The sequence below is a fragment of the Zootoca vivipara genome, chromosome 17 (genome assembly GCF_963506605.1).
Source record: "Zootoca vivipara chromosome 17, rZooViv1.1, whole genome shotgun sequence".
NCBI classification, from domain to species: domain Eukaryota; kingdom Metazoa; phylum Chordata; class Lepidosauria; order Squamata; family Lacertidae; genus Zootoca; species Zootoca vivipara.
In genome coordinates this window covers 41,143,900-41,169,505 of record NC_083292.1, presented here as the reverse complement: position 1 = coordinate 41,169,505, position 25,606 = coordinate 41,143,900, and the positions used below count along the sequence as shown (strand labels likewise).

General features: G+C 41.8%; 1 protein-coding gene across 1 annotated transcript; it reads left to right on the top strand.

Annotated features, from left to right (window-relative positions):
• The first annotated feature begins 3,083 nt into the window (after nucleotides 1-3,083).
• Nucleotides 3,084-11,966, top strand: LOC118075598 (vomeronasal type-2 receptor 26-like). Its single transcript, XM_060269388.1, has 6 exons — nucleotides 3,084-3,298; nucleotides 6,298-6,475; nucleotides 6,885-7,748; nucleotides 8,847-9,074; nucleotides 10,256-10,382; nucleotides 11,065-11,966. Exons 1-6 carry the CDS (start codon nucleotides 3,084-3,086, stop codon nucleotides 11,964-11,966), a joined length of 2,514 nt encoding a protein of 837 aa, XP_060125371.1.
• Nucleotides 11,967-25,606: the final 13,640 nt, after the last annotated feature.

The window sequence follows — 25,606 nt, the reverse complement described above, 5'->3', positions numbered from 1 at the left end:
GTGGGGAAATCTCTCACCAACTCTGTTCTTCTTGGTTGCTGCTCCGTTCAAACCAGCATTTGTGTTGCTTGGCTCTGCACGGCTCCTCCATTCCCAGATGTGGACATGAACTCTCTGAGGGAGGAAATCATTGTGGAATGCAACGAAGGTTCTGCCCCGATGTTTTATTCTGTCCTGGGTTACCTGGGATTCCTGGCCATGGTCAGCTTCACTATGGCTTTCCTGGCCAAGAGGTTGCCGGACACTTTCAACGAAGCCAAGTTCATCACCTTCAGCATGTTGGTGTTCTGCAGCGTTTGGCTGTCCTTTGTCCCCTCTTATCTGAGCACCAAAGGAAAGCAGATGGTGGCTGTGGAGGTCTTTTGCATCTTGGCCTCCAGCGCAGGTTTGCTGGGTTGTATCTTTCCCCCCAAATTGTACATAATTCTTCTGAGGCCCGACTTGAACAGCAAAGACCACTTAATTCTCAGGAGCAGATAGGTATCAACTTCCATTGATGGTTTTAATTTTTACATTGTTTGCTGGCAATTCCTTGTATTTCTCAACTTTTAGCCTTTTCATCTTTTTCATTCCTAGAAATAGTCTCCAACCTATGTCTGTAATCAATAAAGCTGAGACCAATTTTTAACCCCATGAAGTTGTTCTGGCAATTTGTTATCCTGTCAATACACCGAACTTCCATTCATAGGGTGCTAAAGTGTATCCCTTCATGGGGAGAGATCATCAGTGTGAAACACGTAACTTCTGTCATGGCTATACTTTATATATTTTGGTAAAAGCTATATTGTATCTATTTATATGTTATCAAGAAAGGATGCTCGTCTCAGAATGTCACTGCAAAAGCCTGTATAACACGGCAGAACATTATGAACAATTAAGAGGTTGCATTTTTAATCCTTTCCATCATCATCCACCTGTAGATACACATGTATCTACACATCCAGCTTGCTTCACAAAGTGCAGTTGCCACATTTCCAAGTGCGGTTTCAAAACAATTGAATGACATTTATTACCCACTGGCCCTCATCTGCCTACAAACGAGACCCAGATACTCTGAGTTTAACTTTTCCCTGTAGGACAGATACAGAGTGGCTGGGCTGAAGAGCATTTCAGCTGTCAGGAGCACCCGCTAAACCCTGTGCAAAGTGCTTTACAAGTGCTGATGATGAGCTCATAATTCAGGCTTGCAAAATTGTGTTCATGGAACTATGGAAACCCCAACAGCCAGCTCCTTGGGGGGCTTGCATAGCTCCATATGCAGCACTGTAAGGCCCAAAAGATCTGCTGATTACAGGGACTTGCAGAGCACCACGTTTGCGGAGTTTCAGCCCCAAGGACCAGCTGATCATTCATTAGGGGGAAATGGGTTCTCTGATGTCTCTGTGATATCGGATGATGGAGAGGTATGCTGCCCCCTCCCCATGTCACCTTTGGCCCACGGGGGATGTGGGAGATGAGGATCCAGGTCGCCTTTCAATTCAAGAGCCCCACAAGATCACAAGATCAACCATGTTGTTCACAATAAAGCTTTAGGCCTCAAAAATTGATGGAGGTTGATTCAGTTAAAACACCACAGCCTACAATTTTCAGCACAAGAAAGTAGAATGAAGAATATTCATGATGCAAAGAATACGATAGAATTTCCCCTTTAGACATAACTTGTTCAGAACTGATTGCTATACAGTGGAACCTCGGTTTATGAACACCTCGGTTTATGAATTTTCGGTTTATGAACGCCGCAGACCCATCTGGAACGGATTAATTCACTTTCCATTACTTTCAATGGGAAAGTTCGCTTCAGTTTATGAACGCTTCAGTTTATGAACAGACTTCCAGAACCAATTACACCCATACTTTGGGTTAAGTACGCTTCAGGTTGAGTACTCGCGGACCCGTCTGAAACGGATTAATCCACTTTCCATTACTTTCAATGGGAATGTCCGCTTCAGTTTATGAACGCTTCAGTTTAAGTACTCCGTGGACCATCTGGAACGGATTAATTCACTTTCCATTACTTTCAATGGGAAAGTTCGCTTCAGTTTATGAACGCTTCAGTTTATGAACAGACTTCCGGAACCAATTGTGTTCATAAACCGAGGTACCACTGTAGTAGTGTTTTAAGCATTCTAAAGCTCATAGAGAAAGATTCTAAATCACCGAATTCACAGATTTCTAAATCTAAACTGGATTATTGCATATTTATCTATTTGTTACATGTATATACCATTTATATACCATGGTTCTCCTCCTCCCCATTTCATATTCACAACCACCCTGTGAGGTGAGTTAAGCTAAGAGGCTGTGCCCTGTCCAAGGTGAGCTTCATGGCTAAGTGGGGATTCGAACCCTGGTCTCCCATGTCCAACACTCTAACCATTACATCACACTGGCTCTCAACTGAAAAGTATGGTTTGTCCATATGGTGTTAGTTAATGCAATGAGAATTTTGGTTGATGAACTAGATAACAGACTACAGACTTGATTCAAAGGTTGTGCAAAGTTTGTTCTACCTCTTTGAACAATCAGCTGCAAAGTAGTTTTTTTTATTCTATATTTTTATCTTAAGTAGTTTCCTGGGTAACCTTTTTTCTCTTTTTTGTTGAGTTCCATAAACTCTTATTGCTCTCCCTACTAAGGAGGACCAGCTGAGACTTTGGCTGTGATGTGATAAACATGCTCCCCCCCCCCAAAAAAAAATCACCGAGAAGCTGATTAAGTCTCCTGTAATTATCAAATAAATCATGATATTTCTTTGACACTCTGGGGAGTTCCAGTAGCTGCATGAAAACTATGACTCAAGACTTGCAGATACTATGAATATCTCCTGTGATGTTCGGAGCTTGGCCTTACACTAAGGGCTCTGTCAGACTGGTCACTAATTCTTTTCCCTGCAAAAATCTGGCTTTTGTAACCATCCCAGTGAGACTTGGCTGCTCAGGAACACTCAGATGACAATGTGCAAAGAGATGAATTGTCGCCTAAAGAATTCCCTGCAACATGGTAATATTTGCAGTCTTGGTTTTTGTGCTGCTATCTCAGACTGTGTCCAAGTTTCCTCTTGCTCCTGCCATGCTCTGTGCAGAATGGCCCTTTCCATGATGTTGGCTTCAGTGCTGCTTCCTCCAGACGAGTGCAAGGCTGCTGTTGCTCCGTGTTCCGTCAGTGACCCTCTTCCTATTCTTCACAAATATTATCAGTCTGGAGATGTTGTTATTGCTGGCATTATGTCTCAAATCTATATAACTTTAAGCATAGCCTTCAATGAACCTCCTACACCGGAACTCTTCGATGACATCCTGTAAGGAAATATGTGTGTTTTTAAAACCATATATATCTGTAACAAATATATTTCTGCATTTGACATATGATAAAGGTGATGCTTATTATACAAGTGTTCAGAATTGTGGAAAATCTTAGGAAAAGCTGTATTTCTAAGGTTTGATGGCTCATAAGAACAGTATAACATAGAATGAACTTCTACAGTATATCAGTAGAAAGATAATCTAATGCAAAATATAATGCCACAAACTGTTGAATAGCCCTGATCTGAATCCAACAGAATATCTGTGGAGCTGATTAAATAAACTTTTTAGTCAGAAGCAACCAAGGAATAAAGCACAATTGGTAGAAGTAGTTGTACAATCTTGGTTTCACTTTAAAACACCTGATGATTTAAAATCTTTGGTTTACTCCATGGGATGATCTGTCCAGCAATCGTCGGCACTCGTCATAGCTCTGGTAAGGGGCACATCACGACCATCTTCAGTTTGGACAATTATATAGTCTAAGACAGGCATCCCCAAACTGTGGCCCTCCAAATGTTTTGGCCTACAACTCCCATGATCCCTAGCTAACAGGACCAGTGGTCAGGGATGATGGGAATTGTAGTCCAAAACATCTGGAGGGCCGAGGTTTGGGGATGCCTGGTCTAAGAGGTGCCAGTGATATGACCAAGTGTGCCTCCATGATGTTTTTGTTTTTATTTTTTGTTGAAAGTGTGTGTTGATAATAACAAGGTTGTGCACTGCACATATCACCAAAAGTAAGATTCCGTTCTGGCTGCTGTTGCCAATTTCTTCTTTCCCAATAGTCCCAGGCCACAGATTGAAATCTCACCCAACTCTTGCATTAGAATCACCCAGGATCATAATTTTTTTTCCCTCCTTGAGTGTCTCTGATAGGATGGCATCCAGCTGAGAATAATATTTTTTATTTAATGTCTTCATCGGCATCCAGTGTTGGTGCATAAACACTTAGAATAGTAGCCTGTTGGTTTTTGGCGAATTATATTCGAAGGGTTGAAAGTCCCTCAATAATGTCATTAGGGACTTCTGACAAGAACTTCACAAGATAGTTTTTGATAGCAAATCCTACTATTCTTGTTCTTGATGTTCTTGTTCAGGTAGACCTTTCCAGAAGAATGGGCAGCCTCCTATTCTTCCTTCAGTTGCCCTTCTCCTGCTATTTGAGTTTCTTGAAGCACTGCAATACCAATGTGAAAATGTCGCAGCTCTCTTGCAATGATGGCAGTTCTGTGTTTGGAATGCTCATTACAGTAATACCTCAGTTTAAGTACGCCTTGGTTTGAGTACTTTCAGTTTAAGTACTCCGCGGACCAGTCTGGATTGGATTAATCCACTTTCCATTACTTTCAATGGAAAAGTTCGCTTCAGGTTAAGTACGCTTCAGGCTAAGTACGGACTTCCGGAACCAATTACACTCATACTTCGGGTTAAGTACGCTTCAGGTTGAGTACTCCGCGGATTAATCCACTTTCCATTACTTTCGGTGGGAAAGTTCGCTTCAGGTTAAGGGAGGCAGACTATGTTTAGGGCACCTTTTCTAACCCCTCCCCCTATTCGGAGTGAGCAGAGTGGATCCTAAATAGAACTGCCGAGTCATGGATATAGCTGCTAAACTAAGGTTACCGTACTTTTTTCAATGCATCTAGGGACACTTTTCAACTTTCTACTAAATAGATGGATTTTGTCAGGGGACTGATTTGTAAATCCAGGGACTGTCCCCGGGAAACGGGGACGTCTGGTTACCTTATGCTAAACTACTCAACTGCCTCATTCCTTTAGTTGGAACAATTAAATCTGTATCCACTGCCCGTGGTTCATGACTAGGGGCTTCCAGATTTCACGGTTCTGCCCCTGTTAACATTTCCTGATCACCATGGGACTTTTTTGGGGTTTGGGTTTGGGATAGTTTTTTGGAAGACACCTGTGTGTGAAATTGTATTTTTTTTTATGTGTCTAGACCAATGCACAGTTTTCACAGTAAGGTTCTTTCCCAATGGCAAAAATTTCATGATGACCAGTAGATTCTTATCTGCTGCAGCCTTACTCTGCCTTCACAGCCACTTGTCATCTTCTGTCTGTCCTGCCATTGATGACTTCTTGGACCATTCTTTGTCTAACTCTTCCCCTTTGACCTTACCGCCTTGGGTGACCCTGCTGGGAGTACGAGACTCCCGATGGCTTCGCTCACAAGGGTCATAGGAACTTCCAAGTCCACTCACCACGACAAGGTAGTGATCCAGCAAGTGAGTATTTGGCTATAACTTTTGATAGAATTAGGATAATTCGACACTGTTTGTTGCATTAAATTATCATTCTAATGATATATATATATATTACGGTTTTAATATAAAAAGTACTGATGTTATGAGCCAGAGATACAGGCATACTTTCCAAAATGTTTTTACAATATTGGCCACAAGTGTATGACAATTCCTACCACCTTTTTCCTTCCACATAGTTCTGGTGTTTATGAGACACGGGGGCAGATCTGAAAACTCAAACTCACTTCTGCAGTGTGTGATAACCTTCTTCTTCTTCTTCTTATACAGAAGGCTTATACCAGTGATTAAGGCTTTTTGCTCATTTACCATGGTGAGCTAAGGATTTCTTATTTAATATTTGACTTTAATCAAAGCCAAGTGGTAATTCATTGAGGCTTAGAGGTGATTTTGGTAACCAGACTTTCTCCTCCTCCTCCGTAGAACAAAAATAGTAGCAATCAGGGCCAGGCCACCTATGAGGTGGTAGGAGTTACGTAGATGTTCAGGGTAGCAAAATATACAGGTTTGTGTTTCAATATATCCACAGACTTTCCTGAACTGTGGGAATCCATTTTTGTGAAGGTGAATTGTTATGCCCTCTGTCACTCTCCATACAGGCCAGTGACACCACTCTACCAGCATATCCTGGCTTTGGCATTTGCTGTGAAAGAGATAAACGAAAATCCCCAAATCTTGCCCAATGTCACCCTGGGATTCCACATCTATAACAGCCATTTTAGTCCAAGCTGGACCTACCAAGCCTCCATGGAACTTCTCTCTAGCCAAGAAAGACTCCTCCCCAACTACAAGTGTGATGTTAAAGAGACTTCAAAGGCAGTCATTGGGGGGCCAAACTCTGATTTATGTCTCCACATGTCAACCATCCTGTCTATGTACAAGATGCCAAGAGTAAGAGATTTGCATGGAACATGGGTCAAAATGAAAGCCATTTACAGTTCTCTCTGACCAAGGAATCATTTAGGATTAAAGAAAGTATTTTGATGAGAAACCTTACATTGGGGGCAGGGGGAAAACTTTATCAGGGTTTTCTGTGAACAAGCATTTATTTACCTGTTCTTTCCTTTACCCTCCTTTAGATATGAAGGGCAGCAAATTCTGCCATAAACATAACTGCATAATTGTTTTATTTGATGTAAAGACTTTAATATCCAGGTATTTCCCCAAACTGCAGATTCTAAATTTTCAGAAATAAACAAAAAGCTGAATCCTCCTGCTTAATATATTGAAATCTGGTTTTGAGTCTAATTGGTGTTTTGATATCAGCATTTGTTATCATCTTTTCTCCCTTTATTTTTAGCTCATCTATGGCTCTTCTCCTGTGACAACTAATGACATTCAAGCCCTTTTCACCCACTGGATATTCCCAGATGGGACTCAGCAATATGAGGGGATCCTCCACTTGCTGCTGCATTTCCGCTGGGTGTGGATTGGTGTGCTTTTTCAACTCCATGATGACACTGGAGAGAGAGTTGTACAAAATGTTCTCCCCATGTTTGCCCAGAAGGGTATCTGCTTTGATTTTATAGAAAGTTTCCCTAAGGTTACCTCTTCTGGTGAGTTTGATGAAATGGTGGAAGAAGGTTCAAAAACAATGAACATTATTGTGGGAAGCACTGCCAATGTTGTGGTTGTGCATGGTGAAATTCATACAATTATGGCAATGAGAACAATACCCAGACTTGCAGAAACAAATGACGTGCCAATACAAGGAAATAGAAAAATCTGGATTATGATAGCCCAGATGGATTTCACATCATTTCCCTTCCAAAGAGGTTGGGACATCACATTCCTCCATGGGGCTCTATCTTTTGCAGTTCACTCTAAGGATCTTCCAGGATTCCAGAAATTTATTCAGACGAGAAAGAATACCTTGGAAAAAGAAGATGGCTTTCTCAGGGTTTTCTGGGAAGAGGCATTTAATTGTGGTTTTCATGATTCTGCTTCAGAGAAGAAAGATGGCAAATTCTGCACTGGGGAGGAGAACATTGAGAGCCTTCCTGGGTCTGTTTTTGAAACGAGCATGACAGCCCACAGCTACAGCATCTACAATGCAATCTATATTTTGGCACATGCTTTGCACACCACGCAGTCCACCAAATTAAACTGCAGAGCAAAAACAGGTGGAGCAAGGTGGGAACTTACAGATCAACAGCCATGGCAGGTAATGTTGTGTTCCAGTTAATACAGATGTCTGTAATTAACTCTGGAACTCAGCCAAAGTGGGCACTTTTCTTGAATACCTCTGTCAGGAGGGGGAACCCCTTCTTCTCAGGGGAGAAGTGACTATCCACTAATGGTTAGGATAACATTGTGGATGAAATTCTGCCATCACTTTAAAGTGGGTTCAGTTGTCCTTGGAATAGCAAAATATGGCTATAGATGGCTAGGTACATGATATCATGCTATCACTATTTGTACAAAGGCAGCCCTGTATCCCTGGAAAGTGATGAACAGCTTATCTACAAAGCTTATCCTCCTATCTGATATGTCCTGTCTAATATTTGTGGTCTACGATCTATGAAATTTAGGACAAGACTTACTGTAATTCTTAAAAGAGTCACATCTTACCACCACAATAAAGATTACAGTGGTACCTCGGGTTACAAACGCTTCAGGTTACAAACGCTTCAGGTTAAAAACGCTTCAGGTTACAAACTCCGCTAAACCAGAAATAGTACCTCAGGTTAAGAACTTTGCTTCAGGATGAGAACAGAAATTGTGCTCTGGCGGCGCAGCGGCAGCAGGAGGCCCCATTAGCTAAAGTGGTGCTTCAGGTTAAGAGCAGTTTCAGGTTAAGAACAGACCTCTGGAACAAATTAAGTTCTTAACCAGAGGTACCACTATCCTTCACAATACATTTAAAATGAATATTGTGTTCTACAATGTCACTCTTTTGTATATCCTCATGAGCAGGGCTTTTCTCAGCCGGAAATTACTGGAACTCAGTTCTGGCACTTCTTAGGGGGGTGCCATTGCCATTCCAAGAGAATGAGGGAGGTGTTTGTGGTGAGTTCCAGTACCTCTTTTTCTAGAAAATAGCACTGCTCATTAATTCCTTTTTCCTTTTTAGCTTCATCCATTTTTGAAGAAGAGACTCATTAAAAACAGATGGAGAAAGACACTAACATACATCTTTTCAAGAGACCTTGAACTATAGCTCTGAAATGCTAAAGAAAAGCACTCTGTTTGTACAAATATTACTAATATTTAATCGTTTTTGGCATCTTCATTAATTGCTTTTTTTCCTCTTCAAACTTAGGTCCACCACTTTCTGAGAAGTGTTTCATTTAATAATAGTGTTGGGGAAGAAGTTTCCTTTGACCAAAATGGGGAATTAGTAGCTGGATTTGATATAATAAATTGGGTCACATTCCCAAATGAGTCATTTCTGAGAGTCAAAGTTGGAACAATGGACCCACAAGCTCCCCCAGAGAAGAGGTTAACCATTCATGATGATGTTATCACGTGGCCCAACTGGTTCAACCAGGTAAGAAGTTGCTCTGGATTTTCTCTAGTTTTTTTGCTCAGTGTCCAAAAACTGCCTCATTCCAATCATCTCATCGCAATCATCAATTATCTGAATCTTACACAATCTATTAAGGAAATATCAGACTGATGAAGAAGACCCCTGCATCCAGCAGGATTGGACTCTGTACTCAGGAGCTGGTGAATGGAGGGCTCAATCCTGCTCCATTTGACTGCACTCATGTGTCCCCCTGCTTGGAACAGGCACACATATCAAAGTGCAGTGTGGGGCTATTTGAAAGCTCAGTTGCAAAGAGCTCTCTGTGCTGCTCTTTGCAGAGGCTGCCCGCCTTTCCTTCATAATCGGCCCAATTCACCTTGGGATTTGGCCAAATCTGTTCCACAGCCCTAATTTGTACCCCACAATTACTCCAGGCAGAGTCAATCCATTATTTAAACTTTCTCATTGGTTTGCAGCATTATGGTAAACATACAAAACGCATTCCCTTACATTGGCTGCAGAATTAAATGATTAACAGTGAAACCCCAGGTACAAACTATTATTTTTAGGACCTGGCTGCACAAAAGTAAATTGTATGATACATGCAGGTGATGAAGAAGGTAATTCTGCAAGCAAGCAGTACTGCAAGAATTCATCATAAGCAAACAATTACACTTGCAATAAAAATTATTCAACCCCCATTGCAAATCAGCTTTATTATCAAGATTTACAGACTTTCAGCTGTTTGCAAAAGCAATTGAAATAGCTCAACTCAACGGATGCTTCAAGTGGTGTCTCCAAAGTGAAAATGCAACTTATATTGCCTTCTCCAGTCTCACTATTATTCACCCCTTGAATAGAATCCATCACAACAGCACATATACAACAGGTGTTGTCTCAAGCACACCTGATGCAACTAATCAAGGGCTTCAGGTGTGCTTGAGCTGGAACACATGAAATACCTGAACTCGCAAGGGGTTTGTTGAGTGTCAAATGTTGCTGTGTGTTAGAAATATTGCTAGTGCAACTCGTACAGCATGTTGGCGACAAATATTTACACAGTTGTTCAGAAATAATTTTACACCATTTATCAAATTTGTGAGAAAGAGACAATTACTTACAAAGTGCCATGAAAACTTACAAACTACCTAGGTCAGTGATATGCAAACTCCCAAACCATTCCTTCTTTCATTTATGAACAGGCACAACCCTCTTCTCTGTGTAATGAGAATTGTCATTTAGGTTATAGAAAGAACAAGAAGGAAGGAAAGCCATTCTGCTGCTATGATTGCTTTCCATGTCCAGAAGGGAAGATCTCAAACAAGGAGGGTAAGGAATGCATCACACACTTTAAAAGAATAAATATATCAGTTATTAGCTGGCCTAGCCACGCGTTGCTGTGGCTCATCCCTGTGATTTCCCCCACCCTGTCCCAACCAATGACCTATTCCGTCCTCTCCTCCCCCCAACAGCCACCCTTGCGAGTCCCAACCTCCATTTGGCCTAGTTCGGCCTAGTCTGTAAAGGTGAGCCAACGTGCTATGGAGAGGGAAGGTTTTCTAGCTGCAGTACCAGTGTAGCTGCCGATAGAGGGCGAAGGTTTTTTAGCTGCAAAAGAATATGGTGTCTGTTCCCTTGTTGTCCAGTGGAGGGTGCTATGTTTTTTTTTGAGAAAATTCTGTTTTTACCTGCCAAAGATTTGGCATGTGTGGAATCTAAGGTTATGTTGGCACTCGCGTATTGGTACTGGACGCTGTGTTCAAATTTGAACACAATCAGTCAAGCGGTTTCCGAGAAAAATGGAAAGTCCCAAACATGGACCCTTTACATTTATATATATATAAATATATAATTATTTTTTACCTGTGCATCAGTAGCTCATTTCTCTAGTGGGAAAAGAGTATGAAAGTAGCCGATATATATTCTGGCATCTTTTAGATGCATTGTGCCAATTTTGAGACAGAAAACCTTTCCTAAAAATAAGATTATTTTATCTCTTTTTCATTTCCAGACATGGACGACTGTTTAGAATGCCCTGGAGATCAATATGCAAACAATGAACAGGATGGCTGCCTCCCCAAAGACAAAACATTCTTGTCTTATGGAGAACCATTGGGGATCAGTTTGGCCACATTTGCCCTCTTCTTTTCCTTCATCACAGCTTTGGTGCTTCAAATATTCACGAAGCACAGAGATACTCCCATAGTTAAAGCCAACAACCGCAACCTAACTTATATTCTCCTCGTTTTCCTCCTGCTCTCCTTCCTTTGTGCTCTGCTCTTCATTGGCCAGCCTGAGGAAGTGACCTGCCTCCTTCGACAAACTGCTTTTGGCATGATCTTCTCAGTGGCAATTTCTTGCATATTAGCCAAAACTGCCATTGTGGTTCTAGCTTTCATGGCCACCAAGCCAGGGTCCCGAATGAGGAAGTGGGTAGAGAAGCCATTGGGCACATCAATTGTTTTTTCCTCCTTCCTTATGCAAGTGACAATTTGTACTGTGTGGCTGTCAACCTCTCCCCCATTTCCAGACATTGACATGGACTCAATGACTGAAGAAATAATACTAGAATGTAATGAAGGCTCCCCTCTTATGTTTTATTGTGTCCTGGGATTCATGGGTTTGCTGGCTATTGTGAGCTTCACGGTGGCTTTCCTAGCCAGGAAGCTGCCTGACAGTTTCAATGAAGCCAAATTCATCACCTTCAGCATGTTGGTCTTTTGCAGTGTGTGGCTCTCCTTTGTTCCAACCTACTTGAGTACCAAGGGCAAATACATGGTGGCTGTGGAGGTCTTCTCCATTTTGGCCTCTAGTTTTGGCTTACTGGGCTGCATCTTTTCCCCCAAATGCTATGTTATTTTACTGAGGCCTGAGCTGAACAGCAGGGAACAGCTAATAAGAAGAAAGTTTTAAATAATCAAGAAGTCTTAATCATGTTCGTAATTCTAGGTGTCTGTTATTGCTATTTTATTTACATGTATGAAATTTGAAATTAGTTAGAACTGGATATGGAACAACTGATTGGTTCAAAATTGGGAAAGGCGTACGACAAGGCTGTATATTGTCTCCCTGCTTATTTAACTTACTAGCTTTACCCGGCCACGTGTTGCTGTGGCTCAGTCTCTTAAATGGAAAAGAAAGAAAAGATAAAGTGTACGTTTCTAATATGTTTAATATCACAATGGTTGTGGGTATACAATATTTGTTTTTGTTCCATTGTCTATGGAGATAAAGAGATTGTCTGGTTTGCCGACTCTAGAACACGCAACGTAGAATTATCCATGTGAGAAGTAAACCGTGTCTAGATGAAAACTGTACAATTCCAAAGATTGGCCCTGAGCTTTGTTGATAGATAAGGCACACACACCAGACTTCCATTGAAAGCAGAGAGCGCCCCCTCCCCCCAACCTTCAGTCCCCCTTCATTTTGCAGACTCCTCCACCCACGTGTGTTCTGGAAATCCCCCCACCCCACCCACCCCCAAAATAAACCGTGGGCAAACCCCGCCCCACACCATTCAGCCTCCCCAAAGCCACGGCCCTCCTCCACTCAGTGCCCCACCCCCCACCCCAGCCGCATGACATCACAAAACCCCTCTCTCTGGTTCCCCCGCCGCGTGACATCATCTTCCTCATGCGTGACATCACCCGCTATCCTGACCCCCCTTTCTCCCCCTCGCATACCCCATACGCATATTGGGGAGGGCCTGGTCGCTTCCCCTGGCGGGTCCCGGCGTACAAGGGGCCAGGTGGCCCAGCTACAGCTGCTTCTCCAAGGCGGAAACGGCAAGGGCGGCGGGAAGAGGCGAGGCGGCAGCGGCGAAGGGGCAGGATTTGGTCCCTGCCCTCCCAGAAGGAGCCGCTGTCTAACCGCCCCCAGCAGCCTCTGCGCCCTCACACCGGAAGGACACCACCCCCAAGGTATCCTGGCGCTGTTTTTCAAAAAAGCATGTTTTTACCTGTCACGGGTTTTGAACAAACGAACATTTACATTTTTATTTATATAGATATGCAAAATTCATCATGCAAAAGGATGGACTGGATGAATTCCAAACCGGAATTAAGATTGCCAGAAGAAATATCAACAACTTCAGATATGCAGATGACACAACTTTGATGGTAGAAAGTGAGGAGGAATTATTGTTGTTGTTTAGTCATTTAGTCATGTCCGACTCTTCGTGACCCCATGGACCAGAGCACAGCAGGCATCTCGTCCTCTGTCGCCCCCTTCTCCTTGTGTCCTCCATCTTTCCCAACATCAGGGTCTTTTCCAGGGAGTCTTCTCTTCTCATGAGGTGGCCAAAGTACTGGAGCCTCAGCTTCAGGATCTGTCCTTCCAGTGAGCACTCAGGGCTGATTTCCTTCAGAATGGAAGGTCCCTGACATAATCCATGGGACTCTCAAGAGTCTCCTCCAGCACCATAATTCAAAAGCTTCCATTCTTCAGCCTTCTTTTTGGTCCAGCTCTCACTTCTCACTGCCTTGTCATGGTGAAGGGGCTTGAATAACTCAGAGAAGCTATGAGCTATGCCATGCAGGGCCACCCAAGATGGACAGGTCATAGTGGAGAGTTTTGACTAAACGTGATCAAGGGAACTAGTCCCTGGGGACAGAAGGACTGTTCCTTCGAAAAGCACACAAAAAATATGCCTAAACCTCTTCCCTCTCTTATATAGACACACATCCTAGTTGCCAGCTGGGTGCCTTTTATGTTCCCAATTTTGGCCTGTATAGAATCATAGAAGAAAGGGGGAGAAGGGGACAACAGAGAACGAGATGGTTGGGCAGTGTTCTCGAAACCACCAACGTGAGTCTGACCAGACTGCGGGAGGCAGTGGAAGACAGGAGTGCCTGGTGTGCTCTGGTCCATGGGGTCACGAAGAGTTGGACACAATTAGAAATGAAGGATACTCATGTCCCTAGAAATTAAACAATCTAATAATAATAATATCTTTATTACGGTCATAGACCAGCAAAAAAAGAAAAAGAAAACCAATAATACATAAAATAGATTGTTCTTGAGTATCATCTTTGAATAATACAGTTTCATAATCCTATTTTGAATTAAAATTGGGTTAAAATTTAATGAGGGATAGTTCCCTTTAACTATTGTCCACTTAGAATTAATAGGCTGCTTTATCATTGTTGTTGATTGATGTCACGGCGTGTCTTAGTCTTGACGCGTAGTAACAGAATTTAGCTACATTCTTAGTGCACTCTGGGTTAAAATCCGCTAGTAGGTATCTAGTAAGCGTTTCTGTTGAGCGGCCTGGTAAGTTTTGTAACAAGGGGTCAATTATCTCCTTCCTCATGTCTCGATACAATGTGCTGTGGAGGAGGACATGACTTATCGATTCGATCTCCTTGTTATCACAAGGACATAGTCTCTGTTCTACCGGAATCTGGAGATATCTACCAGTTAACAACGCCGAAGGTAGAGCATTGAAACGAGCCCTGGTGAAGGCCCACCGATATCTCGGATTTTCTAACGTTTTTAAATAATTAGCTAGATAATTTAATCAATGCTCGTACAGTTGTCTATGTGTTAAGGAAAGTCGGGTTAGGTTGTTTTGTTGATCAATATCCGAGATTCTTTCCTTAATTAGCTTTTTTGCCCTTTCCCATCCCATGGACAGAGTGGGCCCCACCGGCAGTCCATAAGAGACTAATTTCTTTTGGATGGTCTGCTCCCATGTAGATCGGAATCTATCAGTGAAGATTAGGGGGAGAAGGCCGTTTGGAGTCTTATTCACTTTTAGCCAGTACAAAAAATTAAACAATCAACAAGAAAACAAATAATTAAAGAATTAACAAGCAAACAATAAAAAGGTCTGGAGCAACCCTAAAAAGCCACTTTGGGAGAAATTGTGAAGACAATGGTGAATTGTTTAATCATTTCCATCACCGGGGCGGCGGGGGGGGGGGAGCTTTGTCAAAAGCCTTACTGAAATCGAGATACACTATGGCCACAGCACTACACTAACCATTTCTGGCTTTTGTAAGGAAATGTAAGACTCTGTCTTACATCTGCAACTGGAGCCTGTATTATTTTAACTATTTCCTCCCTCCTTAAGTGGTGTACAAGGAAACATCCCTGTGGTCCAAAATCCTGAAAATCATGTCTTCATTGATGACACAAGAGCGCTACTCAGTAACAATATTATTTTCACCCTACTTTAAGTCACAGAACTCAATGCTCCAAGGAGATAACTTTGGAACCAGTAATTATCTCAAATTGCTGGGTTTCATAATTCATCTTGCCAAATCCCATGTACATTTTACCAGGCCATAAACTCAATCATTATCAGAGTGCGAAAGTCAATATAAAATAAATCCTGTGTCATTCAGAGCCCCGATGAGAAATTCTGAACATGCAGGTTTTCATGCAACAGATCTTTGGCATTTTCCCTTTATCAAAATAATCCAGGGTCATTAAATGAAAGTTCTTGCAATGCATTTTATGGTGGATGAGATAGAAATCGAACTTTCAGCATCCCTGTTGGCCCCAAGATGGTAGGATCATTTCTGCTGCTGATCCTTCTCTTCCTGTGGCTCCAGTTGCCTCCAGCTGAGAGCAAGGGACACTCTGCTAGATGCACCGTGACGGAGCCTTTCCAGCTTCCACACCAGAGTTATCAGAGAGGGGACCGAATCATTGGAGGAATTGTTACCTATTTCGGCTTTGTTTTTGAAGAAATGGATTTCCATGAGCACCCAAACACAAAGCTTATAGATGAACTTCTGTAAGGAAAAAACTCTATCCTTCATTGTGTACCCTTGGTGAGCTCCTGTATGCTACAGTTACACCAAACATACGATGGCATACTCAGAACACATTTCCATGTGACATTTTCCCAGTAGGAATGTTAAACATCTCTTTTCTTCTCTTTACATTGTGATCTTGGCATCTTCTTCTTTGTTGCTTAATTCTGCTTCTTGATGCTTCTATCTTCTGCCTGTTCTGCTTTCTCATCACCTGATCCCAGGCTCTCACCGCTTTCTCCCAACTTCATCCTCACCCTCCCTCTGTGTTTCCTTTCACACCATTAACGTCTTGTTTTCCTTTGCAGCAAAGCTTGATCCTCATATTTACAATCACTATCATTTAATCTGACAGTCACAGATAAATGTGACATATGAATCGCATAGAGCAGGCATCCCCAAACTTCGGCCCTCCAGACGTTTTGGACTACAATTCCTGTTAGCTAGGGATCATGGGAGTTGTAGGCCAAAACATCTGGAGGGCCGCAGTTTGGGATGCCTGGCATAGAGTTTGGATGATATTCTCTGCTATACAGTGTAAACCATATTGGGTAAAAAACCCCAAGGATTGAAACTGAGTTATATGCAGAGTAGACCCACTGAATTGAATAATTTAGTCCGCTCTATTAATCCTAATGGGCCTTCTCAGAGTATGACTAACATTGCCGACAGTTTTTTTTGTACAGCCACAATTTTATTTGAAAGATAACTGTTGAGACAAACAATGGAAATATAGTTTGTTTGTTAGCTTATTTGTTTTATTTAAACTTTTGCGATTTGCCAGAGAGAGCCAGGAAGTTACATTTGTGCTTAAGAAGGAGAGGAGGAGATTACCTCTGACACATAGTATTACTCTTTTATTAGTGACACACTGAAGTACTACCAGAATACTCTCTCCCTGGTGTTTGCTGTCAAAGAAATAAACGAGAACCCTAATATTGCAATGAATATAACCTTTGGGTTTCACATCTATGATAGCTACTTAAATGCAATGATGACATATCAGAATACCCTGAAACTTCTGTCCATCACAGAAAAGATTGTCCCCAACTTCATATGTGACAATAAAAAAGAAAAGATTGCTGTTATTGGGGGACTTGACTCTGACATCTCCCTCCACATGGCGACTGTCTTAAGCATCTACAAGATTCCACAGGTATGGTAAGAGGGGGGCTCTGAAGGTTTTCTGCCTCTGGTACAATAGTTATCTTCCAGGTTTTCCAATACTTTCTTTTGCTTTGGTTCATTTTTCTGAGCAAGGAGGTCAAACTTTTTTATTTAAAAAACCTATTTCAAAAGCACCTGGGGGAGCTATGCAGTAGTGGATGGAGGAGAGGGTCTTTGGTGCTTGCCAGACTTCGTCTCCCATGTGTCACTGTGAAGCAGCAGGGAGGTTGGAACAGGGCAAATGTAGCAGCAGGAGAATTCTTCCTCCTGCTTCCAGGAAGCTGAACAACACCAGTTGCAAGAGGTCAGAGAAACTTTGCTGTTCCTCCCCACCAACAACTGCTGGAGATATGCATAATGTTCTTGTGAAATCAACATGCACCCATAAATGGAGTCAAGAAATTCCCACGAGTTTTTTTCTTCAAGCAGATACTTGGGATGTCCCATAAACATTTTCTCTAACTCTCCAATTCTTGTGGGACTGATTTCTTCCTCCAGATTGCTTACTGTGTATTAGCTCCAGTGAGAAGCCCAGAGCTGCAGCCCCAGACATTCTACAGAACGGTGCCCAATGAGAAATATCAGTATGCAGGGATTGTCATGCTCCTTCTACATTTCCAATGGACATGGGTAGGAATTGTGGCATCCGATGATGAAAATGGAGAGACCTTTATGCAAAGCTTGGTGCCAATGCTTTCCCAGCATGGAGTCTGTACAGCTTTCAATGAAAAACTACCAGCCATATCTCAGGGTCTAGATAATTTCAGTTCCCTGGAACTCCTTCGGGCCAAGTCCTCTATCCTGATGGCCTCAGAGGTCAACATATTGGTTATGTTTGCAGAACTTCAGACTATAGCGGTTGTGAAATGGATGCAATATTTCTATTCATTAGCTGAAGATATTGAAGAGAATTCTGTAGGCACCGTGTGGGTTTTGACAGCCCAGTGGGCTTTCACTTCAGAAACGACACAAAGGTATTATGATATACAATTCTTTGATGGTGCCTTGTCCTTTGCAATCCACACAGAGAAAGTCCAGAGATTTAAAGAATTCCTTCAGACTCTAAACCCCAACTCTCCAAATGGAGATGGGTTCCTCCAGGCTTTTTGGCAACAGGCATTCAACTGTTTATTTTCTGCTTCCAAGGAGAGCAATGAAAGCACAGACTCCTGCACTGGCCATGAGAATCTAGAGAGCCTTCCTGGGCATATTTTTGAAATGACCATGACTGGCCAAAGTTACAGTATCTATAATGCGGTTTATGCCATTGCACATACTATACATCAGATGCACTCATCCAGGCCGAAACGCAGAATGATGGCAGACAGAGGTGGGCTTGATCCTCCAAAACTGCAACCTTGGAAGGTAAGATTTCCTATTCAGAATAAAGCTTTGCTTGGGGCTAATCTAATGGGTGAGGACACACAGTCCATAGAATGAATACACACACACACACACTCATTCATACACACATCCTCTTACAGCTTTTACCTTTCCCCCACAACAATCCCCACATTCTTTTCAATGCTTAACTGTTTTCCCTTGCCTTCAAGCTGAAGGAGCCACGATCGAGATAGGAACTGAACTTCCCTTTCAGTTGCAGGAGTAGTTGAAGGAGTTATGGCACTCTGTACCCTTTCGATGCCTCTCTAAGAACATGGGCAGTCAAGACATGTGGAAGCATCTATTGGTGCAGTTTCTCCCACAGAAATGTCACCTCTTTGTGGAACTTGACAATGTCGTGGGAGGAGTTGCAGATTCTGATTCTGATATAAAAGGAGTGGTGAAGAAGGAGGCATGTTAAACTGAGCCTCCCCAGAACCTTCCCCAGGCATTAGCTCACCATTTGACATGGCACAAACCACCGATTTTTGTCTCTCAGAACACCAGTTAAATTGCAATATGAGTACTTAAAAAACAAACACACCTGTATAGATGCTAAGCACCATGATTCAGTCTATATAAAAATGCTTCTGAAACTAGATGTGTTTCATTATCCACTTGATAAATGTGCTAAGTTGAGCAAAAAATAGGACGATGATCAAGAATTAAAAATATGTTTAAAAATGCTATGGTTTGTTTCTACCCATGACTGCCCACCCATTCTGTCCACCAACAGCAAGGTTCCCAAACAAAGGCCCAGGGGCCAGATGCAGCCCAATCACCTTCTCAATCAGACCCACGGATGGTCCAGGAATCAGCGTGTTTTTACATGAGTAGAATGTGTGCTTTTATTTAAAATGCATCTCTGGGTTATTTGTGGGGCATAGGAATTTGTTCATATTATTTTTCAAAATATAGTCTGCCCCCCCACAAGGTCTGAGGGACAGTGGACTGGCCCCCTGCTGAAAAAGTTTGCTGACCCCTGATTACTGCAACTATTTTCTAGAACCTGCATTTGCTTCTGCACTAAAGAAGAACATATAGGGCTATTTTCAAATGTAATTATCTGGTCATTTTTTTAATTCGCTCCTAGTGATGTTCATTGATTATAGTGGGCCTGCAAGTTAAGGTCTCTTTACGTTGGTGGGGGAAAACAAACAAACAAACAAACAAACAAACAAACAAACAAACAAACAGAGAGCAGGGAAAACCTACCAGGAGCTGCTCTCCATTTATTGACCCCCCTCTCCCTGCACCCCCACCTTGCAGGAGGGGCAGTTCCAGGGCTTCCTGACATGGCACCATTCTGCCTTTGCACACGGACCCCAGAGCTGAACCCTCACGCAAGTGGCAGGCCAGCTGTACTTGCTTAGAAATACTTAGGTGCTCCAAATGTTGTAGACTGCACAGTTTTTGACTACTTTCCATTGTGTAAAATACATTGCTTGGTACTTTCTCCTTTCAAAAATGTATAATATCTTCCCCCTTGTTTTCTTGTGTCTAGCTGCACTCGGTCTTGAGCAGCATCTCCTTTAACAACAGCGCTGGTGACGTAGTGTCCTTTGATGAGAATGGGGAGTTAGCAGGTGGATTTGATATTATTAACTGGGTTACTTTTCCAAACCAAACCTTCTCCCGAGTGAAAGTAGGAAAGATAGTTCCACAAGATTCACAATATGTAGACTTCAGCATGGATGAGGAAGCCATCACATGGCATAGATCTTTTAATCAGGTGGGACAATTGGTTTTTAAAAAATGAGGTATTGTTATTGAGAATACAAATAATAAGGTTAATGTAGAAATTCTTTATCATTAATAAGAAAGGTTACAGGTAGGTAGCCGTGTTGGTCTGGGTCGAAGTAAAATAAAAAAAATTCCTTCAGTAGCACCTTAAAGACCAACTAAGTTTTTATTTTGGTATGAGCTTTCGTGTGCATGCTCATACCAAAATAAAAACTTACCGGTAGTTGGTCTTTAAGGTGCTACTGAAGGAATTTTTTTATTAATAAGAAAATTGTTGAAGTATAACCCATGTCCAGCACTTTATTTTACCATCATATATGAGGTGAGAAGTAGATCTTTTCTACTTTAGAGTTCTAGTTTAAAATATATTCCACTATTTTGCATATGGAAAATTTTGGGCTTCCAACTCCCACCCTCCCTGATCATTGGCCAGGCTGGTTTTCAGGCTGAGGAGAGTTGCAGTCCAATAGCATCTGGTGGACTAAAGGTTCCACATTCCTGATATATAGGATTTCAGTCTAACATTTTAATGCTTTGCACAAGAATGTATGAGTAAACCATACTGAACCAAGTGAGATTTACAGCTGAGAAGACAAGGGGAGGCTAAGTTACCCATTTGTTTTGAAAGAAGATTGTCTTGTTGTGCTTCTCTGAGCCTAATATTTGTGGTTCCTATTTTACCTTCTCTCTAGACTCCCTGTATTTCAAAGTCCCCTGTCCTCTATCCATCCTCCATCTTTATGCAAATGAAAAATTCAATATCCCTTCTCATTCACTCCCAATATTTACATTACAGTTTATTTAGGCATACAACACACCTTTCTGGAATAATGTTAATCAGTCAATTGATCTCTTCTCTTTGGTTCAAACTGTATTGTTTACAAGGCACAAAAGAGCTACATCTTCTCCTCTTTTTATGGATAGGTGCTGCCCCTTGCCTTGTGTAATGATCACTGCCAGGCAGGCACCAGCAGAAAAAAGAAGGAAGGGTTGCCATTTTGTTGCTATGATTGTGCTTCGTGTCCACATGGGATGATTTCAAATCAAACAGGTAGGAGACGTCATCCAGTATTTTGTAAAATGCTTCCTAATATATCTCTCAACTTTTTCCATTTATTACCAGTTCAGTACTCCTGAACAGAACAGCAACTGCATTGATGTCTGGAAAAAAGAATAGATAGTTGGGAAAACCAGATCCAGAACTTTTACAAGTGAGATCTGTGGAAATAGGTGTGGAACGTGTCTGGTATTATCTGCCTGCTCCCCACATGCTCCATTGTTAGGGGAGGGTGAAGACGTTCCTAACCCTTCGTCCACATAGTTTTAGGTGTCTGAGCCAGAAAAAAGCTTAGCATGGTCTCCTTACCCAGAACCGTCCTCAGCCCAGCCTCTGAGCCCAAAGTGGCTGTTCTCAAGAATCCCCCATCACCATGAAAATCTCTCTGGGTGCTTTCCAGTGAATCTGGTCTTACTATTTTGCACATTGTACCACTAACAATTGTGACCAACTCTAGCTATGGATACAACCAAAGGCAATGTTTCTGATCGCTAACTCCAGATGAAGGACAGAGTAGAACCTACTGCGGATCATGAATAATGGCAGGAGATTATACAAACAGTTTTTAACATCCACTTATCTCTGAGACTTTCCCTAACTAATTAATGCCTTATTTGTTGGAACTCACATATCACTCATTTGATTCCCCCCCCCAGATATGGATTATTGTTTCCAATGCCAAGATGATCAATTTCCAAACAAAGACAGAGATCAATGCATCCCCAAACGCCAACATTTTCTTTCCTACGCGGAACCTTTAGGGATCATTTTAGCATCCTTGGCTCTGTTCTTGTCTCTGGCCACAGCTTTGATACTTGGAGTCTTCTCTCGGAATGGGGACACTCCCATAGTCAAAGCCAACAACCGGGACCTCACCTACACTCTGCTTATTTCCCTGTTGCTCTGCTTCCTCTGCTCCTTGCTCTTCATTGGCCAGCCTCACCAAGTGAGCTGCTCTTTACGACAAGCTGCTTTTGGCATCATCTTCTCCATTGCTGTGTCTTGTGTCTTGGCCAAAACCATCACGGTGGTTGTGGCTTTCATGGCCACCAAACCAGGATCCAGGATGAGGAAATGGGTGGGGAAATCTCTCACCAACTCTGTTCTTCTTGGTTGCTGCTCCGTTCAAACCAGCATTTGTGTTGCTTGGCTCTGTACGGCTCCTCCATTCCCAGATGTGGACATGAACTCTCTGAGGGAGGAAATCATTGTGGAATGCAACGAAGGTTCTGCCCCAATGTTTTATTCTGTCCTGGGTTACCTGGGATTCCTGGCCATGGTCAGCTTCACTATGGCTTTCCTGGCCAAGAGGTTGCCGGACAGTTTCAACGAAGCCAAGTTCATCACCTTCAGCATGTTGGTGTTCTGCAGCGTTTGGCTGTCCTTTGTCCCCTCTTATCTGAGCACCAAAGGAAAGCAGATGGTGGCTGTGGAGGTCTTTTGCATCTTGGCCTCCAGCGCAGGTTTGCTGGGTTGTATCTTTTCCCCCAAATTGTACATAATTCTTCTGAGGCCCGACTTGAACAGCAAAGACCACTTAATTCTCAGGAGCAGATAGGTTTCAACTTCCATTGATGGTTTTGATTTTTGCATAGTTTGCTGGCATTTAGTGGAAGAAAACCAGACCAAGTAATTCCTTATTTCTCAATTCATTTTTTTATTGAAGAAGTAGATTTTTTTAAACAATACCAATAACATAGCCAATTACAATCCCCCCTTTCCCCCTCCCATCCCCCCTCTCCCACCCTCTAAGGACTTCTCTCAGCTCCCCTCTCTGATTTGTTTGTACATATTGTTTTCTGCATGTTATAAAATGTACGTATATTTGCCTTATCTGTCAGATGTTTTACTAATAAATTGTGGATGTTTATTCAAAACCTGCCAAGGAGTCCAGATCCTTTTGTTGTCTTTTAAAATAGTTTGTAAAAAGTTCCCATTCTTCTTTGAAGTCACGGTTGTCCTTCTCACGTTGTTTATATGTCTACTTTGCCAACTCATCAATTTTTCTTGCCATTGTTCTTTCATTGGGATTTCCTCATTCTTTCATCTTTGTGCTAACAAGACTCTTACTGCTGTTGTAGCATACATGAATAAGTTCTTTATTTTCCTGGGCAGGTCTTGTCCAAAATCCCTAACAAAAATGCTTCTGGTTTTTGTTTTGTGTATTACAAATGTCATTTTGAACATCTTTTTCAATTCTTTATATATCATCTCCCAGAATTTTTTGACTTCTCTACATTCCCACCACATATGATATAAAGTACCTACTTTTTCTTTGCATTTCCAACATATGTTTGACCCGGCTTTGTATATTTTTTGCCATTTTTACTGGTGTAATATACCATCTGTACATCATTTCCATGTAATTTTCCTTCAAAAGAGAACAATCTGTAAATTTCAAATCTACCTTCCACAATTTTTCCCAATCCTCAAATTGTATATTATATCCTAAATCTTGTGCACATTTGATCATAACCAATTTGACCTCCTCGTCTTTCGTTTCCCATTCTAGCAGAATGCTGTAATGCTTTCTTCAGTAGTTTCACATCTTCTATCACCTCCTTTTGGAATCTAGAAATTGTATAGCTAAACGCTTTTTAAAGAATCCTCCTTAAACATCTCATTTAATTGTCTATAAGGCAACCAACTCTGAAAATGATCTTTAATTTCTTCATAGTTTTAATTTCCATTTTCTTTGGTCTTTCAATAAATCTCTATATGTAGGCCACTTTCCCTTTTTGCCAAGTGGTTTGTGTAATGAAGCTTCTATTGGTGATAGCCACCAAGGTTTTTGTTTGTTCTATTAAATCCTTATACCTTTCCCACACTCTCATTAATGATTTCCTAATTATTTGGTTATAAAATCCTTCATGTACTTTCCCTTTTCCATACCAAAAGTATGCATGCCATCCATATCTATTGTCATGTGCTTCCAAATCTAATACTTCTTCCTTTCCCAGTTTTATCCAGCCCCTAATCCAAACCAAGCATGCAGCCTCATAATATAATTTGGTGATAACAGACATCCTTTCCTAGTTCCTTTTTGTATTTTACATTCACCTGATCTCCTGTGGGCTGTAGGTGACATGGGGATGGGGCAACATACCTCTCAATAATCCAATATCACAGTGACACAAAGATCCCATTTCCCCCTAATGAAGAATCAGCTGGTCCTTGGGGCTGAAAATCACTAAACATGGTGCTCTGCATGCCCCTACAACCAGCTGATCTTTGGGGCTTGCATGGTGCTACACATGGAGAGAGGCAAAACCCCCAACCTGCTGATTGTTGGGACTTCCATAGCTCCATGAACTGCTTTGGAAGCATGAACTATCAGCTCATCACCAGCACTTGTAAAGCACTTTGCACAAGTGCTCCTGACGTCACGATAAACTGAAGAATGCCAGAAATTCCCACAAGTAGCTGTTGTTTAAAGTGACAGAAGGGAGAAATAAGAGATTTGAGAGCTGTTTTCATCTTAAATAGGGAATACATAAAGAAGCATTTTCCTGTCCTGGATCAAATTAAAACCAACAAACTCTTCAGAAGGACTCCCTACTTGTAGTATTTTATTTATATCACACCATAAAACATGTTCCCTGGGCACTTCACAAGAAAGTACAACTGTCAAAATGCAGTACAAAATAATAAAAACTATTGTAGACCCATGTGCAGTGGGGTCCTTATGAATGTTAGATCAGTGTATTGACAGAACAACTTTATGAGGTTAAAAATTGGTCTCAGCTTTATCAATTACAGATATAGGTTGGCCTGGGTGCAGCTCTCAGAATTTTTGAGGTTGGAAGCTTCTGCCAGGATGAAGTCAATGCTTTTTCTGTTGACCAAGTCATTCTCTCCATCTCTCGCTCAACTTAGGGGATAAAGGCATTCCAGTGCATGTCCCACTGGTCTATCCAGGTGATGCATGCTCTGTCTTCCAGGCTTAGCTGCAGTCCCTACGTCATTGATACAGCAAGAGGATGGGCACAGGGCACAATGCTGTGTCCAAATTGCCAGATGTGTCTGTGAGATGCAAACCATTACACAGAGTATCAGAGAGGGGAATGAGCACCAGTGGGAAATAAATGTCGAACAATTGTGTTGAAATCCCACTTGGAAATGTGACAAATTCATTTTCTGAACAAAATATAAAAAATCCTTCCAGTAGCACCTTAGAGACCAACTAAGTTTGTCATTGGTATGAGCTTTCGTGTGCATGCACACATCTTCAGAAGCAAGCAGGATATGGCTGTGTATCTTTATGTGAATGGTGATTCAAAGGATTTAAAATGTCCATAATGTTCTGCCATGTCAGAGGTTTTTTCAGCTACATTCTGTGATCAGCAGCCTTCCTTGATTACATATGAAAAGATATATGTATAATATAGCTTTCACATAAATATATAAAGTATAGACTTGGCAGAAGTTACATGTTTTGCACT

Coding starts and splice junctions, on each gene's coding strand:
- LOC118075598 (XM_060269388.1), top strand. CDS start 3,084: ATGGCCCTTTCCATGATGTTGGCTTCAGTGCTGCTTCCTCCAGACGAG. Junction 6,476..6,884: donor CTATGTACAAGATGCCAAGA/GTAAGAGATTTG, acceptor CTTTATTTTTAG/CTCATCTATGGCTCTTCTCC. Junction 7,749..8,846: donor CAGATCAACAGCCATGGCAG/GTAATGTTGTGT, acceptor CTTCAAACTTAG/GTCCACCACTTTCTGAGAAG.